The sequence below is a fragment of the Ptychodera flava genome, chromosome 14, assembly GCF_041260155.1.
Source record: "Ptychodera flava strain L36383 chromosome 14, AS_Pfla_20210202, whole genome shotgun sequence".
Taxonomy (NCBI): Eukaryota; Metazoa; Hemichordata; class Enteropneusta; family Ptychoderidae; genus Ptychodera; species Ptychodera flava.
In genome coordinates, this window is record NC_091941.1 from 32,558,836 (window position 1) to 32,574,462 (window position 15,627).

General features: G+C 37.4%; 1 protein-coding gene across 2 annotated transcripts; it reads left to right on the forward strand.

Moving 5' to 3' along the window:
* The first annotated feature begins 1,431 nt into the window (after nt 1-1,431).
* LOC139150211 (uncharacterized) lies at nt 1,432-14,906 on the forward strand. 2 transcript variants are annotated; one of them, XM_070722435.1, is made up of 2 exons: nt 1,432-1,590; nt 6,978-14,906. In XM_070722435.1, the coding sequence occupies exon 2, from the start codon at nt 6,982-6,984 to the stop codon at nt 7,771-7,773; it is 792 nt and encodes a 263-aa protein (XP_070578536.1). In that variant the 5' UTR covers nt 1,432-1,590; nt 6,978-6,981; the 3' UTR covers nt 7,774-14,906. The 2 variants fall into 2 exon arrangements, with proteins under 2 accessions (XP_070578536.1, XP_070578537.1); XM_070722436.1 differs by having other exon boundaries at nt 1,447-1,585.
* The last annotated feature ends 721 nt before the right edge of the window (nt 14,907-15,627 follow it).

Here is a 15,627-nt window from a genome sequence, read left to right on the forward strand (position 1 = left end):
GAGTCGGCAATACTGTGATTTTACGGTACCTCTCAAAATATGACCGTAACAGCCATTGGATACCACTATTTTTTACTGTTAAAAGTCTGTTTCATATTTTTGACATGTCCCTGTCGCAAAAAAATACAGATTTTATACAAAGCATTGCCTTTTATCACGTCCAGGTAAAGTTGTTAGAATTTGAGCTAAGCTGTGACACTGACAGTAATTTGGCCCTATTCCATGAAAACTCTAAAAGATATTGCATACAATATAATTATACCATTTAAAAGAGGAATAAATTGATTTTCAAATGATTCCAAACCAGCCAAATTATGTTAAAAAAACTGCTCAGCAGATGACTTACAAGAAGAGTGGTTTGACAAAAATGCACCTGGGTCGCAAAATCGTGACTTTGCGGCATCCCTCAAAACAAACCGCAAAACCGTCAGTCACTTATGCAATAAGCTTAGGATAGTCTTGCATTGAGTCGAATGCCTGTTTCATGGCTTGTATCGCTAGGTTTTTTGCCGGGGTTTTTGTCATCACCCTTCTAATGGCTGAAAGCGAGACCAAACAATGACGTGAAGCTCTGTCAAGGCAAGTGACAGCGGGACCACGCACGGTCAAGGTGATCTCAAGTTGACCTTGTCTCGTCTCCAACGTACAATAGGCTAGTCAGATCTGGTGTCTGTGGTGTTGGTAACGTTGTATACATTAACACTGCACTGTCCGGTCCATGAACCCGCATGGTTGAAGGCGTTCTCACGTGTTATTGAGGAACGAACCACCATATTATTAGAGAGAGGGCGAGGAAAATTACGGGGAAAACTGCCAAATAAAAATTCTCATTTTTCAACTTTGCTTCCTGGCTTTTCATGTAGTGTTGTAGAGAGATATCACCTCTTCCCAATGTTTGTGGTATTGCAACATTATTTACGGATGCATCAAGCAAGGTCACTCAACAAAAGACAGTGTATACAGAGGAATTTGAGGGTTTATTGAGACAGAAATTTGTAAATGGATAAATTTACAAATCTACACTGATCGAGACCTACTATGCGTCGTATAGTGTTCGGCTAATGAATAGAAAGTCATAGCGTTGTCAATAGCCGAGCATGTTCATATGTGTTCGACAAACAACATGAGGGTTTCAAACTTTCATGTTGATTCAGCATTATGTGATATTTTTCGTATATGTTTTGAAAATCCCGCCGAGAATGAGTCAGTTTTTCCGAAATGTATGCAAAAAGATGATAAAGTGTGAAAAAGTAGGGTCGAAAAGTTCCTACTTTTAAAACGTTAACTCTAGGGTTGAAAAACATCAAATCTAGGGAGGCGACAAGACTGCATATGTCCTCATTGTAAGTACCCCCTCTTTTAAGTTTATGGCACTTGCCTAACTTAATGAATAAAACATCAGCCACTGACGTCGAGCCGCGCCAGCCTTGCCGTGCACGCTGACAGCATTCATGAAGGAAACTTCCTACACACGTGATAATGGAATTACAAGGAACTCAGACCACACATATCTACATATTCAGATATTCGCAGTTGCAGACATCCGTACTCGTCGCTATCATTTCTGCTAGAGAACGAGAAAAAAGTAAGGTAAGGCGTTTAACGATGTAGTTTTTTTTCCAGCAAGGTGTTGTGGTCGGGTTTTTTTTCTAGCATTACACTTTATAGATTGTCAGACCGCGAAGATCGTTTGTGTTGCCGCAGTGTTCCGCCGATCCGTATGGATTATGCTGTTGTCATACCCACAGGTTCGCTGCGCCTGCCACATGATACAGGACTCTCAATACTCATTCTCCTCACGTGTCATTAGTACTCCCCTCCCCCTTCCCCTCCCTACTCAACCAAAACATACGTTACACAGAATCATACACCGCGGGTGAGTCTTTTGATATATTGAGCCTCATTGGAACCGTAGCTCTACTTATGAAACAAGTAAAATACCCGTGAAAAAATAGCCTCGCGTACGTACCTTAGCGGTGTATGCGCTAGATTTTCCACAACACATGGAACATTTACATGTAAAGCCGTCCGATGTCTTGGGGCGATGCAGAGAAAGTAGCGTTATGCCCAATTTTTCCCATACAGCTAGGAAAAAATAACGGATAGTAGCGGGCACAGTTTTCAAGCAGAGGAATTGCACCCCCCCCCCCCCTTCGCAAGATTCACATTGAATTGACTTCCGCGCGTAAAATCCTGTCTGTGTGCGTGCGCTTAAAAATGAGGAATGTTTCGCCACCTGCGGCCCGAGCATTTCGCGAACCCAAGATCAGCTAGGCAAAATGAAATTTAATGCTGGTAAATATCGCATCTGATATTTTACACCTGGTTAAGCTGTCATACGCAGTTCGTTTTCTATTTTTCCCGGGACAAAATTTTTTGTCTCAAACACAAATGCAAAGTGTTACGCAACATATGTTAAGTAGGCAACTTGGAAAGCTAGGGCTGGAATACCTTATGACAGCGAAGTCCTCACCAGACTCTATAATTATGTTAATATGTTCAGGATATGTTTACAATCGGATGGAAAATGTGCATAATTAAAGAAAAACTATTTTTAATATCATATGACAAAAATAAAAATGTCATACTTGTAGTTGAACCATATCAGTGTTACAGGGGTTCCCCCTCACTAGCCCTCCTCCAATGTCACAAGGGGTCCATCCCTCACAAGCCCTCCTCGGCATCAAGGTTTCTTTTTTAGTCACATCGTTTTCGACAGTAGAGGTCCCCCCTCTATACTGTATGTTTGAACATACCATCTGGCCCTGCCCACTAGTACACATACTTCTCATCATACGTAAAGCAGCATGCTAACCTATGGTAGCTTTCAAAGAAATGTCGGCCACCCAATAACAAAGACGGATGCAACAAATTTGTTTGAATACTCAAAAAATGAAAAGATAATATGCAATTAATATGCAATTATGTGAGTGGCTGGCATGAAATCTCTCTTCTACTCATCCGAGATAGTATTTTTGATAAAGTGTGAGCAGGTAGGAGATTTCTATCATATCCTTTTCCTAGAGTTCAGCCATGACAAGAGGTGTTAAAAACACATCCCTTTTATGATTTTCCTCAAAATATAGTATTACAACTACTTGGTTTACCATAAGGAATGACCGACACTGCTTGCAGTCGAGAGTGACATTCAGCAATTTGTCCCAAGTCCTCTCATCATGGTTATTTTATATTTATGGTTATTTTTATTTTGGTCTTTGACCAGAAAGACTCAGTTTCATGTCACTTGAAAGCTGTGTGAAAAAAATCACATGTAGAAGGCTTTCCTAAACAATTTTATTATTTTACGATTGCGCTCATGGGTTTTGGGGCGCATGTTCTTCCTCGGAAATGCTACATCATACACTGATACATGTTTGTGTGACACCAGCATGTCTCCCCCCCCCCCCAACCCTGTCCCATCACGTTATAGGCAAAATTAACATTCATAACTTTGCTCAGTTTTGGGTAATTTCTGTTTTACTAGTGTCATTTTGGGCACTGGTGACATTGCGACAAGATCTTGAAACAAGATGAAAGGGTTGTTTTCATCATTTGACTTCAAACCCAGATACAAAGACAGAACTGCTACAGGAAAAAGCAAATTTACGGGATTTTTAACATATAAAGAGATAAATACACAGTAATTCAATTGTATCACCTATTGCAATGAGGTATATCTATTTTAATAGGGATCACGTGCTGCTTGATCGACAATCTTTATCTTCATGTTTGCTTTTTGATAAGATAAGTCATGATATATAGAAATATCAATATTCTCAGACTTTGTCTCTTTGACATTTTAAAATTGGCGACACTTTAAATTCAAATGGGGCCACCATCCCTGTGTTAACTCTAGGGGGAAAAGTTAGATTTTTTATTATTCACCAAAATAACATGGTAATAACTGAAGTCCTCCATGAGCTTCAAAATGAGCCCTGACAAGTGGTAGACCAAAACATATCGCTAAAAGTTGAGAATCCAAATATCTGTCCCAAGGTGTATTCTACCTTAAAGGTGCTTCAAATAGCCGCTAGCAGTAAATCCAAAATATACAAGAATGACAAATATTTCATGAACCCAAAATTACCTACATTGTAATTGATACCTACATAATGGTTTTATAGAAGCATTATGTAATTTCAAAAATGTTAATGGGACAACTTTGTTATTTTTGAAAACTGATACAGTGTAGTTTGTTTTATTCAACATTGGCTCTCTTTGACTTATCACTGTGTGATACAATGTAGCAACTATTATGACTTTTTATCTTTTATTCAACATTGTATCACTTTGCTTCTGCCATTAAACATTTTTGAAACAAAATATAACTAGGTTAGTGATTATATAATGTATTTGTATAAGTCAACAGAGTAGGAAATATGTGCCTGAGGCAAAAAAATTTTGGCTGAGCAGGTGAAATTCAGGTACCCTGCTTGCTGGGAGGGTCCCAATAATTGCATGTAGGTTTGTTTAGATCAGAGGATGGGTATGTATGCCAGGGATATGAGATATGATTTTCATGCCAGGTAGTATCTTGTTCAGACAGGAAACTTTTCAAAGTCATGTACCAGGATGACCTATTGTTATGAATTTCTTACACCGGTGTCTGTGTGTAATGAACACTGAAACGAGCTGTGGCCAGCCAAACCAGTTGTCATTCAGTGTCTGGTTGAAAAGTGGGACTTTTAGCAATTTTGCTTCCATCTCCTTTCCTGGTGAAAATTGGCTGCTATAGGAAGTAATGAAAGTTTGTATGTAATTTTGAAAAGATTGGTACACTGGAAACTGCATGATTTCATACCTTTTCCACCACACCCTAACCAGTCAATTGTGTTTTATTTTTGTGGGTCCTACACATCTCTAAAAATCCTGTTGCAATGTGAGACCAGTGAACCTCATCACTGCTTTGTATGTCAAGGACGCAAATGCTCCATTTTTAAAATGGTTCATTGTACCCCATTCACTGCAAGTAGTCGTGTTCCATAAAAGATACAGTGTCCAATTATTTTTTGTGGGCTTCCTTTTGGCAGACTGTTTGTTGTATTTTATGATCAACAGCCTAATACAATTTCAATAAAAGCTAGCTTGTGCTGTCGCTATGACAAAATGACTCAGTGATGACAAATGCCAACCCAGCTGGGCATTTTGAGGAAAAAATGACTAATTTCCTATTTCATGCATATTTTTCTCACGATTTCAAGGGGTAACAAGGGGAATAATGAAAAGATTTTTAATGGAAAAATATGGTCTTACAGTAAATGTCCAATGTCTATTGTCTGCGCATGTACATTTTTTCAAATATGTAAATTTCACAAAGATCCCAAAGATCTGGTTATTTTACACGTCCAATAGCCTGCTGCAGACATACAGACTTTACAAATACATAAATTACTCACACGCCAGACATTCCCAGACATGCCTAGGGTTGCAAACAGTCATGAATCACACACTAATCAGGGTCAGAAGTTAATCATGCATGGAAAGTTCCATTGTTAGATTCAGTCAGCATTATTCTAATTATTCATCTTGTCATAGTCGCTGTTTGTAGCTGTCAGAATCAGTCTTGTCCATTTTCTTGAAACAGTGTTTACATAATGCATGGACAATGCTGTGTTAGTTACCAAAGGGAAGGGGCGGCGGTCTCCTCGAGACCTACATAACTTTTTTGTTCATAAACATTGCCTCCTCCCAGAAATTTGCGACTAATGTCGAGCAAATGCAAAGCAAATTCAACATTCAATGCATGTTCATAGTTCGCCGGTTTTGTAGCCATCCAATCACTGCAAACTGTGCCAAATAAACATTGGTTGCGTCCCTTCATTTATGTGAATCTCCTTAGGCTGCTGTCAGCATTCTATGGTACGTAGGAAATGAATCATGGACTCAACTGAATGCTCAGTACTTGGTATGTAGATGGATTGAGGACTGGAGGTGTGATACAGTTGACATGAATTTGCTATTCAAACAAATAATGCTAATCTTTTGAAAAAAAATACAACAAAAGGGAAAAATGGAAAAACTTTGATTACTGTTGGCAGAGTTAGAGTAGATATGTTCACTATGTTCACTTTAGTTTTGTTCAGGTTAGCGTGACAATTTTCCGTTTTATTGAATGTTAAGCAATTGCATGATCTTATCAGTTTATTATTGTTGTGTTTTTAACGTCTGAAAGATTTTCTCATTGAAACTTATATCATGAGGAATATCGTGAAGTTATTATGAAATGAACAAATTTTTTTTGACTTTGTTTTTTCATTCACATTTATTCAGACTATGCTGAAATTGGCAGTCTTTGTTTGCTTAGGATCTCTTTTTCCTTTCTGTTTGAATTGTTGGCAGTTATAAACAGCTTGTCCTGTTGGTGTGCCATTTGGTTATCATATCTCCATCAGCCTCAGGTGATGTGAAATTACTAATGTTGTGCATTTTAGGTAATTTTCTTCCTTTTAATCAAAAACAAGGAGCTTGTCTAATTGCTTTGAAATTCGCTGGCTCATTTGCATGTTCAGTGTGCAAAAAAAGTGAATATATATAGTACAGAAAATATTGTCATTCAAGGGCATGAATTACTGTCTGAATAATATGATTCGTAGTTTCTGAGGAATGTTTCTTTGAAGGGTTCTAGTAGATTATGGACTCTCGGCGTACATGGTAGTTACTGGTGTGCTAAGTGTTGGTTTTGCATTCACTTCACCATCAACTCAACAGCCTGCTGAAGTTTATTCATTGAATTTACTCTGATATTAAGAAGCCCACAGACTCGGGGCAGTGTAGGGTTCAAATGAAATTGACCAACCTTAGACATTGTTGGCACGAATAAATTTGATTTACATGTGGCTATACAAGTCAAATATGCATGCGTGCTGTAGTTCTACTGAAGTGGAAGCAAAGGGCCATTACATTGTTATTATTATTATGATTATGTGTTTATGTATTTATTTACTTATTTATTTATTCTGATATTTGGAACATTTCAGAAATATGAGTCAGAAGGTAGATGCAGTTGTCAAGGTCATCCTGTGGTCAGCACCCAGATGCATTTCAACCGCCTTTGAGAGGTCAATGAGAACCCTTCAAGATGTCAAAGTGTATCACGAATACTATTGCATTGCATCCTACCATGGAGAGGAGAGAATATATACCAGATACCAAGATGACAAACCTGTTGAGAAGTTCAGGTATGGAGATGTCAAGTCAACTCTAGAGGGCGCCTTCCCACAGTACCAAGGGGTTTTCCTAAAGGATATGGCGTATGCCATGGTTGGGCAATTTGATGCCTTACCAGCCGGCTATCGCCACACGTTCCTCATTCGTGACCCAACTAAGGCTATCACTTCCCTATATAAGACAATAAAGAGAGGAAACATGCCTGAATGGTCAGATTTCCGGCCTGAAGAAGCAGGCTTCTGCGAAATGTGGCAGCTGTACCAGCACGTCAGAGATGTGACAGGTGAGGAGCCAGTCGTAATCGACGCTGACGATCTACTGAGTGACCCAGCCGCCATGATGAAGAAATACTGCGAGGCTGTAGGCTTGGAGTATACAGACCGCATGTTGGAATGGGATGCAGACGACCAGAGCGAGCACTGGACCTGGGAGAATGCATGGTATGGTACTGTCTCCAGTAGCACTGGATTCATCAAGACCCCGGGAGCCAACGCACATACAGCAAAAATAGACACCTCATCACTTCCTGAATATGTTCAAGATGCCATCAGGGAGGCTCAACCTGCCTATGAAAATCTTTTCAATCGTCGCATTAAAGTCTGCTAAATTACAAGAAAATAACAGTATAATAATAGCTATTGACTGGATGAGTACATTTTCCTTCTACTTATGTTTTTGTTGCTTTTATCAACTCTCTCTCTCTCTCTCTCTCTCTCTCTCTGCGGCCTCTCATTGACTACATACTGCTGTCTTGTCTTTTTTACCGCAAAATATCTCCTAAATAATTCAACTGGACACAGCTAACCTGCCACAGTGAGCTTGGGTTGGTTATTGGTGTAGCAGCAAAGTTTTTGTTTCACAGTGCCCTTTGTACTATGTGAGCTGTGCTCAGTCTAACCATGGAGGCCACATCACAATATGGCAGCGATATCATTGGCCATTATTGTCAACTTAAAATTGACAATTGTTAACTTTTGGATTTCTATGTCTTGTGTCCACATCTTTACTATCTGTGATTTATGTATATTCAAACTGATCTGTTCCATGCTGCGTCATTTCAATTTTAGAGATTGACCGTGATGATGATGACCTTTTAGTATCCCTGACTAATCACAAAAGGAATGTGAAAGATTGACAATCTGCTTAGCTTTATTTGTGTATAATTGGTTTGATCAATCAGACATACTTTCCACATTTTTGAATGCATGGCCGCAGATGTTTCTGCTTTTGCCAAAGGCAGTGATTTCGTACCGACCCCTCAACAGTGGACATTGTATGTCCAATGTGACGGATGCTACTTTTACAAAAAACAAATCATGGAAACAGCAGTGCCATTTTTATATTGACAATGTCTATCTACCTTTGTCCAGGAAGGATTTGTGTTGTCTTTTATCAAAAATTAGGGCATGTCTTTTTTATCTCAAAATTTTATGGTGTACCTTTTCACTGATCCTAACAAAGTAGTTGAAAGAGAAAGACGATGGTTTAAAGTTTCCTCGAGCAAAGTATGAGCACAAGTTTAACCTGTTCACCCCAATTCCCTGTGAACAGGTCCACAGTCACCTTTGATAACAATGGATTGGGGCCAAACCATGGTGGTGAAAGGGTTGAACCTTTCTGTTTGGAGGTGCATAGTTCTTTCAGATGAGAGTCATCTCTCCTGCTATTATCTCCATGGGATCATTTCCATTTAAGATGCTGTGATGTTTGGTCTAGCAGCCTTCCAACAGTATTTATGTTGCATCGTCTTTCTCTGATACTTTCAAATAAAAAAAATAAGCCAGTAGTCGTTAAGCTTGCTGTTCAAACTACATCCACTTAAAACAGATCAATTCTTTTAATATCATTTACTATTCTGAAATATCAAGATTTTAAACATAATTTAAGGTTTCCACACCATATAGATGCCACATAAACCATACGTTTCATCATTCATTGTGCACAAATGCATTGTGTAAGCTGGTAACAATTATCATCAGAGAGAGCTGGTCGTCTTGTTGATCAAGAGTGCTGTTTTTTTCCCCTTTGAAAAAGTTTTTAATAAAAATGTTTACAGATACAAATGCAGGTGCACCTTTTACAAACCTAGTCTGTAAAAGCTTTATCGTAACTTGGCAGAAGTCAGGAGAACCAGATATTATTTAATAAGTTAAAGGCTCCAGGAGTCCTCAGCTTGGGAACATTTATGATCTTTGATTCTTAGGAAGTGGAACAGAGTGAAGCTAACAATCATCGTCAGTCCGGAGAAGATAGGCTTAAAATGTTTAGTGTAATTATTTTGATAAACGCCCTCCAACTAAAAACAAACTGCGCTTCTGCCTGATATTTTTTTTTTTCCTTTTCCTTCATGAGAGAGTTAGCCAGGAAATAAACTCCATCTTCCCAAGGGACATAATCACTGTTTATTTGTTGCCCTGCATTGCATTTCATTTCTTCAAAACATTTCAAGTTTCTCTGTGTTGGTAGAGGAACTGCATTGATAAAACGAAATATTAAAAGATGATTTTATCAGGTCAACAAATCTTAAATACCTAGTTTTACAATGTGCTGATCAACATTGCCAAAATCAAACTGTTTTCTGATATCCTTATCTGTTAATCAAGTACAGTTTGTACAGTGGTACAACATTATCCCATCATCATTCTTTTAATGTCTCGCATTTTAATATCAGTAATTACACATATTTTCCCAATTAATTTTTAAATGTTTCGCTGCAGCAGATATAGTTATCCAATTGATATACCACCTCCTTGCTGAGAGAGATGTCAAATTTTTCTGACCTGATATAAAAGGAGGGACAAATCTTGTTCTCAGAAAATTTTCATGCGTTTTGTAATTCCACCTTTCATGATATCTAACTCACCTCCTTTTGTACTCAGTACAAGACATACCATAAGACTTGCCTTGAAAAACACTTCAATGAACATATCACTCAATTCTCGTTTTGTATTTCGATCTATTCACAGAATCATAGTAACACAATAGAATGTCATATTTTTCCCGTAATGATAGTCTCTAGGGTAGCTCTCCTTTTTCCAGGATGGACCTCTTTGATAATCGGTAAATGGCTTTGTTTGTCTGTACAAGACTTCCAACAAGTGTCATGTCAACCCCAATTCTCCCCAAACTGTAATCCTATGAGGCTCAATAGATATTTTCTCTGCTTTCATTATTTAAGCAATAAACCACACCCAGCGACAGTATACCAAAACGTATGTGCACGAGAGATAGCAAGTGCATACATGGAGTGAATTTGTCAAAATCGAGTGGTATACCCGTTGCTGTGGTGGTTTATTGCTGTTATATCATAATATTAAATTGAAATTCTGGCGTGAAACGTCAAAAGGGAATTTTTCTGTAGCTGAGAGCTCGTGCCTGTTCAAGCCGTGCTATATTGCGAATATAGCATGGTTATTTACACGTCTCGACCAATCAGATTGCAATATTTGAACCAGCAATATACTGGTATGATTCAATGTTTAACATGACATAAACACTGACAGAACCAGTGCTGTTGATGATGATATTGCATGCTTGCCAAAATCTAGCTTGTTACTGTCCATGATATTTTCAGGAATTTGTTATTGCAAATATTTCCCTAGAAATGTTCTTTTTTCTTTGTACTACTTTTGGACAATGTATATTTCATTTTTCTAACCATGTAACGTTTTCCTGATGTACTTGAATAAACTGCTTGATATGAAAGGTGCTATTTATACTGTTATACAGTAATTGTGACAAAACACGTATATCGTGATATGCAATCATATCACAAGCATCTTACAAATGTACTGAAATTTTCAATCAATGTCGGTCACATCTGTGTTGTCGATATTGTAATATGGAATGCTTTCAACCCTTGCTGATATTTAGCTTGGTTTGTCCTCCCTGTAATCTTTGGTCTGGCTCACACCAAGACACATGGAAGAGGAGGGTTGTTTCTTTGCAACTGATTTCATTGTATTTACGCAATGATGACATCAAAAGATGAGTAAATCAAACTGAAATTCAATGTATAGTACTGATACCTGGTGTTTTGTGTGCAAAGTCAATAACATCATGTCATGTTGTAAACCAACCATTGTTTCTGTCGAATGTATCACTTTTAGAACAGGACTTTTCCTGTCACTATTCCTTGTATAATCATACATGTAAAGTATGTCAATTTACTAGTAGTCCATGCATTGCCATTATTGTATGATACTTTGGTCATTTTTACTTTTCTGTTATATGTCATGCAGTTTTTCTTAGTAAGTCAGAATTAAAATTTGCGACTGTGGCTGTTGTCATCAGTGTGGGTACATTGGAGGCTCTAACCGGGCTCTAACCCCTGAAGGTGTTGCCATGACACCTTTACTTTGCAAACACTGCTTGGATAATGTAAAATATGGAACTGCCGTTGACTAATAATCTAGCAAGGCTGTTCTGCAATTTATTTTTGCATAATATTGTTTCCACGCACAAACCCATTCCACACAAAAAAGTACAATGATCAAATCCATTGTTATTATTCATGATACTGCGGAAAACAGAAGTCTAGGGATGTACCATTAGATTTGTGGCGGTCAGGCAAAACTAGAGGCATATGTATAGACTGAAAATGTTAGAGACCTGCCTTGTGATTCAAATATGCATAGTATAATACATCTTTCTGAAAAATATCAGTGCTGTGCCGAGTCTTAAATTCTCTCTGTCCATACATCTGCAGACTTTTAGAACTAGGCAGAGCATTTTTTGTAAACAGTATCAAAACATCACTCTGCCCTTTTCTCCACAGAATCTACTGGTCCATTCCTGTCAGATCTTCGATCCAAAGTGTCACTGAGTAACTTAATCTGATGTTACAGCCATTGTGCCTTGGAATATTTTTACAATTTCTTTGTGTTCTTCTGTTCATGTCCATATCCTGAAAGGAAAACAATAGTTTGTATTTGTTCAATTTTTGAAACTTGACCTTGAAAATGGAGCAATCAAGTCTTTACCAATTCCCATCTTTCTGTGATTTCAAAAGATTGTCATTTACTTTCTCACCAGTTTTGTTATGAATTCTTAGCTTTTTTGTCTTTTAATGTCACGCTAACTTGTTAAATGTGTTATTTACAGTTACCTCATGTGGTACAGATGTCATTCACTTTCAACCCAACCATAACAACAGTGTAGTTTTTATTGTATTTACATCATAAAATGTATCGATGCTTGAAGATGTACACTTGTTACTTGATAATGTTGCAATATTCTGGATATACCATGTTTTGCTGATCTGAAGACAAGATTGATAAACTGTATTTCACTGATTTCACTGTCTGTCGTGTAGATGTGTTTGTTATCATAAGTATTTCTCCTCTTGCCTTCTTTAGATTCATCTCTGCTCTCTGTGTTCTCAATACTGACCAATCATATCATTCTGTTTCATCCTGTTTTTAATACAGGCCTGTCATCTCTCATCCATTTCACTTTGATCTCTATCAGCATCAGCCAATCACATACTCTTACCTTGTCTCTAAACAAAATCTCTTCTCTATTTTCATCGTGTGAACCAATCTACTCTTTCTATTATATCTTGCTTTCAAAACCAACCAGTCATCATCATTTTCCTTTCAACACAAACCAATCATCATCTCCTTCACATCAACTTATGATATATGCCAGTCAAAGATCTCTAAACCTTCACTTTATTCTCAAGGCCACCCAATCATTTCACATCCATTTCACCTTGTTTCAGTGTCACCTCATAAATGTCGGCCTCAGTCTCCGTGAGGGCTGTGCAATTCTGTTTCTCATTGTTCATTTCTGCTTGATGCGTCTTCATCTGTTTTGCTCAGTACAGTGGAGCAAAAACTGTTTGATGACTTCATGAGTTTGGCCAAAGATCTTCAAAATGATGCCATATGCTGTCTATATGTTTATTTGTGAATCAGATTTTTAAGTGTACATTCTTGGAACACCTGCGCCAAAAATGTTTCATTGTATCTGTTATGTGGTAGCAACATAACCAAATAATTTAATTGTCAATACAGCAGGGATAAAAACACTTTTATCAACTTGGCAGTTGCAAGTGACTCTGGTTATGTGAAATTTTCAGAGACAGCAGACTTCAGTGCTTTTTCATGATTTTCCCCTAAATTGGCTCAAAAGTTCCTGTGTTCCCTACTTAGAAAATTGTTTGTTTGCCGGTCAGCTCTTGCAATGAAAACTGATATTACTGAGTTTGTTAAATGTGCGATGAGTTGAGTCTATGTTCAAATTTATGAAGTCCTCAAACTTTAATGTTCCTATTTTAGGAAATAATATCCAATACCTTCCGTCATGGAAGAATATTTCTGTCTCAAACAGAGACCAATATTATAATCCCTTTGATTTTAGATATTTATGTATTTTTGTAATCATATTATGTAACAAAGGGTCCTTATAGATGAACATCATCATCCTTGTGTTATTTATGTTCTGTTGTTGTAGTTTCTTTTACCAATTATTCACATTCTTTTTTCAAGTCTGTGAAAGAACGAATACTTGTGACTTTTTTTGCATTTTTTTGAAGTACAGTATATTCTTTGAATCTGTTTGAGTTAGCTGAAAGTGTTACCCCAGCATTGTCCTTGAAATCCTTGTAGCTTAATATAAAGATTACACCCCTGAACGGTGTTCTCCTAACTAAACAGATTTCACAATTCCATTTACCGTGACAATGTACATGTAATCTTGTATGTGCTTTGCGGACTTCAGTAATTTTTGCCGAATATAAGTGGAGTCATTTTTTTAAACACATTTTTAAAAATAAACAATGTGCCAACTGGAATGACGTGTTGGACATAGAGACACTATCAAAACTCAAAGAAGTGGCCTTCATTGCCCTATTGTATATTCTTCCCATACAGGATGTTCATGTGCATCATCATGAAGTTGGGCATTTTATCAAGGTGCAAAGAGTTTGTGTGTGTTTTTGCCATTCTTTATGTAAGCAAGATCTTTACATCTGCCAATATCACCTGCAGGGAGAATGAGTACATTTACAGTTAGGGCAATAGTGTTTCATGCACCGAAGCCGATAGTTTGTATTCCTTGGGGTTCAATGGTATGGCTTGGCAATCGTCTTAGTGAATGTCGGCATTGTTAAGATACAAAGTTAAAAATCAGATGCAGTGTGACTGTGAAAACTGAAACTGTGGTCCCCACTACTTCTGTGTACCATGATAATTGAGCTTGTGCTGTAAAAGCCCATCTATTAAAACTCTGTGTTTTCTTTGGAAAATAGCTCTTGCCCTGTTCACACTTAGTCATATTATCAGTTAAAATCATTTCAGTTCTCTGTTATATTCCATAAATTTGTCCACATACCAAATAGTTCAGACTGGTGTATCAGTTTTATGCACTGAAGCTCTTAATATGTTATTTGAGCTATTCTATGTACTTTCATGTAAAAAAAGATACACTTTTGACTCGCGCACTTGCCAAGCCATGTCGTTGAGCTTTCAAGGATATTTTGTTTGTACTACTCTGCTAAAGGCACTGACTGTAATTGTGTCATGTGCTAACAACTGTTTATAATTGTCTCATGGCACGCAACAGGGTGTATATAAGCATACATCCAAATCAGTGCAACCGTATAAAGTGGAATAAAAGTCCTTTTCAAGATTTATAGCTTTGTGAATTCCTTAGCCATGTATCCCGTGTACATTTCATAAATTTTTTAAGAATAAAAGTTCAGCATGGACTAAGCAGATTCTGTGCTTCTACAGGTAGTATTTGATGTGCTCACGTTTATTTCTGTGAATTGTGAGTGTCAGCATGGTCACCTGCATGTATATTTCATTCCAGAAGGGAGAAATTCTATGGTTGGATTTGCCTTACACATAGTCTTCTCTCTGATATCAGATCAGGTTCAATGAGACCACACCACAAAGAAAAAGTTTTCTCTTTGTCTCTTATGATTCTCTCACAGTACTTAGAGATCAACACCTGTACCAGATTTCATCAAATTTGATGCAGTATCTGGACATAGTACACTTATTAGGAAAATTCACCAATATGCAAATTAGCAATTAATTGACATGATACTGCCAACATCTTTGTACACCATTTCAGGACTATGAGCGCAACAATTGTACCAATTTTCATCAAAGTTGATGCAGGGTCTCTTGACAATCAATGTGCAAATTGGCAATTATATTAATTGACATAATACTGCTAAAAGTCTGCACACTATTACAGGTCTGGTATATCAACATCTGCTACAAGTTTCATCAAATTTGAGTCTGTAATTCTTTACATATCACCTGAATTATGGAAATTCATTAGATGTACAAATTAGCAATTACTTGAAACAATACTACCATATGTCTTTGTGCGCTTTTAGAACTCTGTATTAAAAAAATCTCTACAAAGTTTCATCGAATTTGGCGCAGTCTGTTGGGAAACAACTTTTTCAAAAATAATTGGTTATGCAAATTAGCACTAGTTATG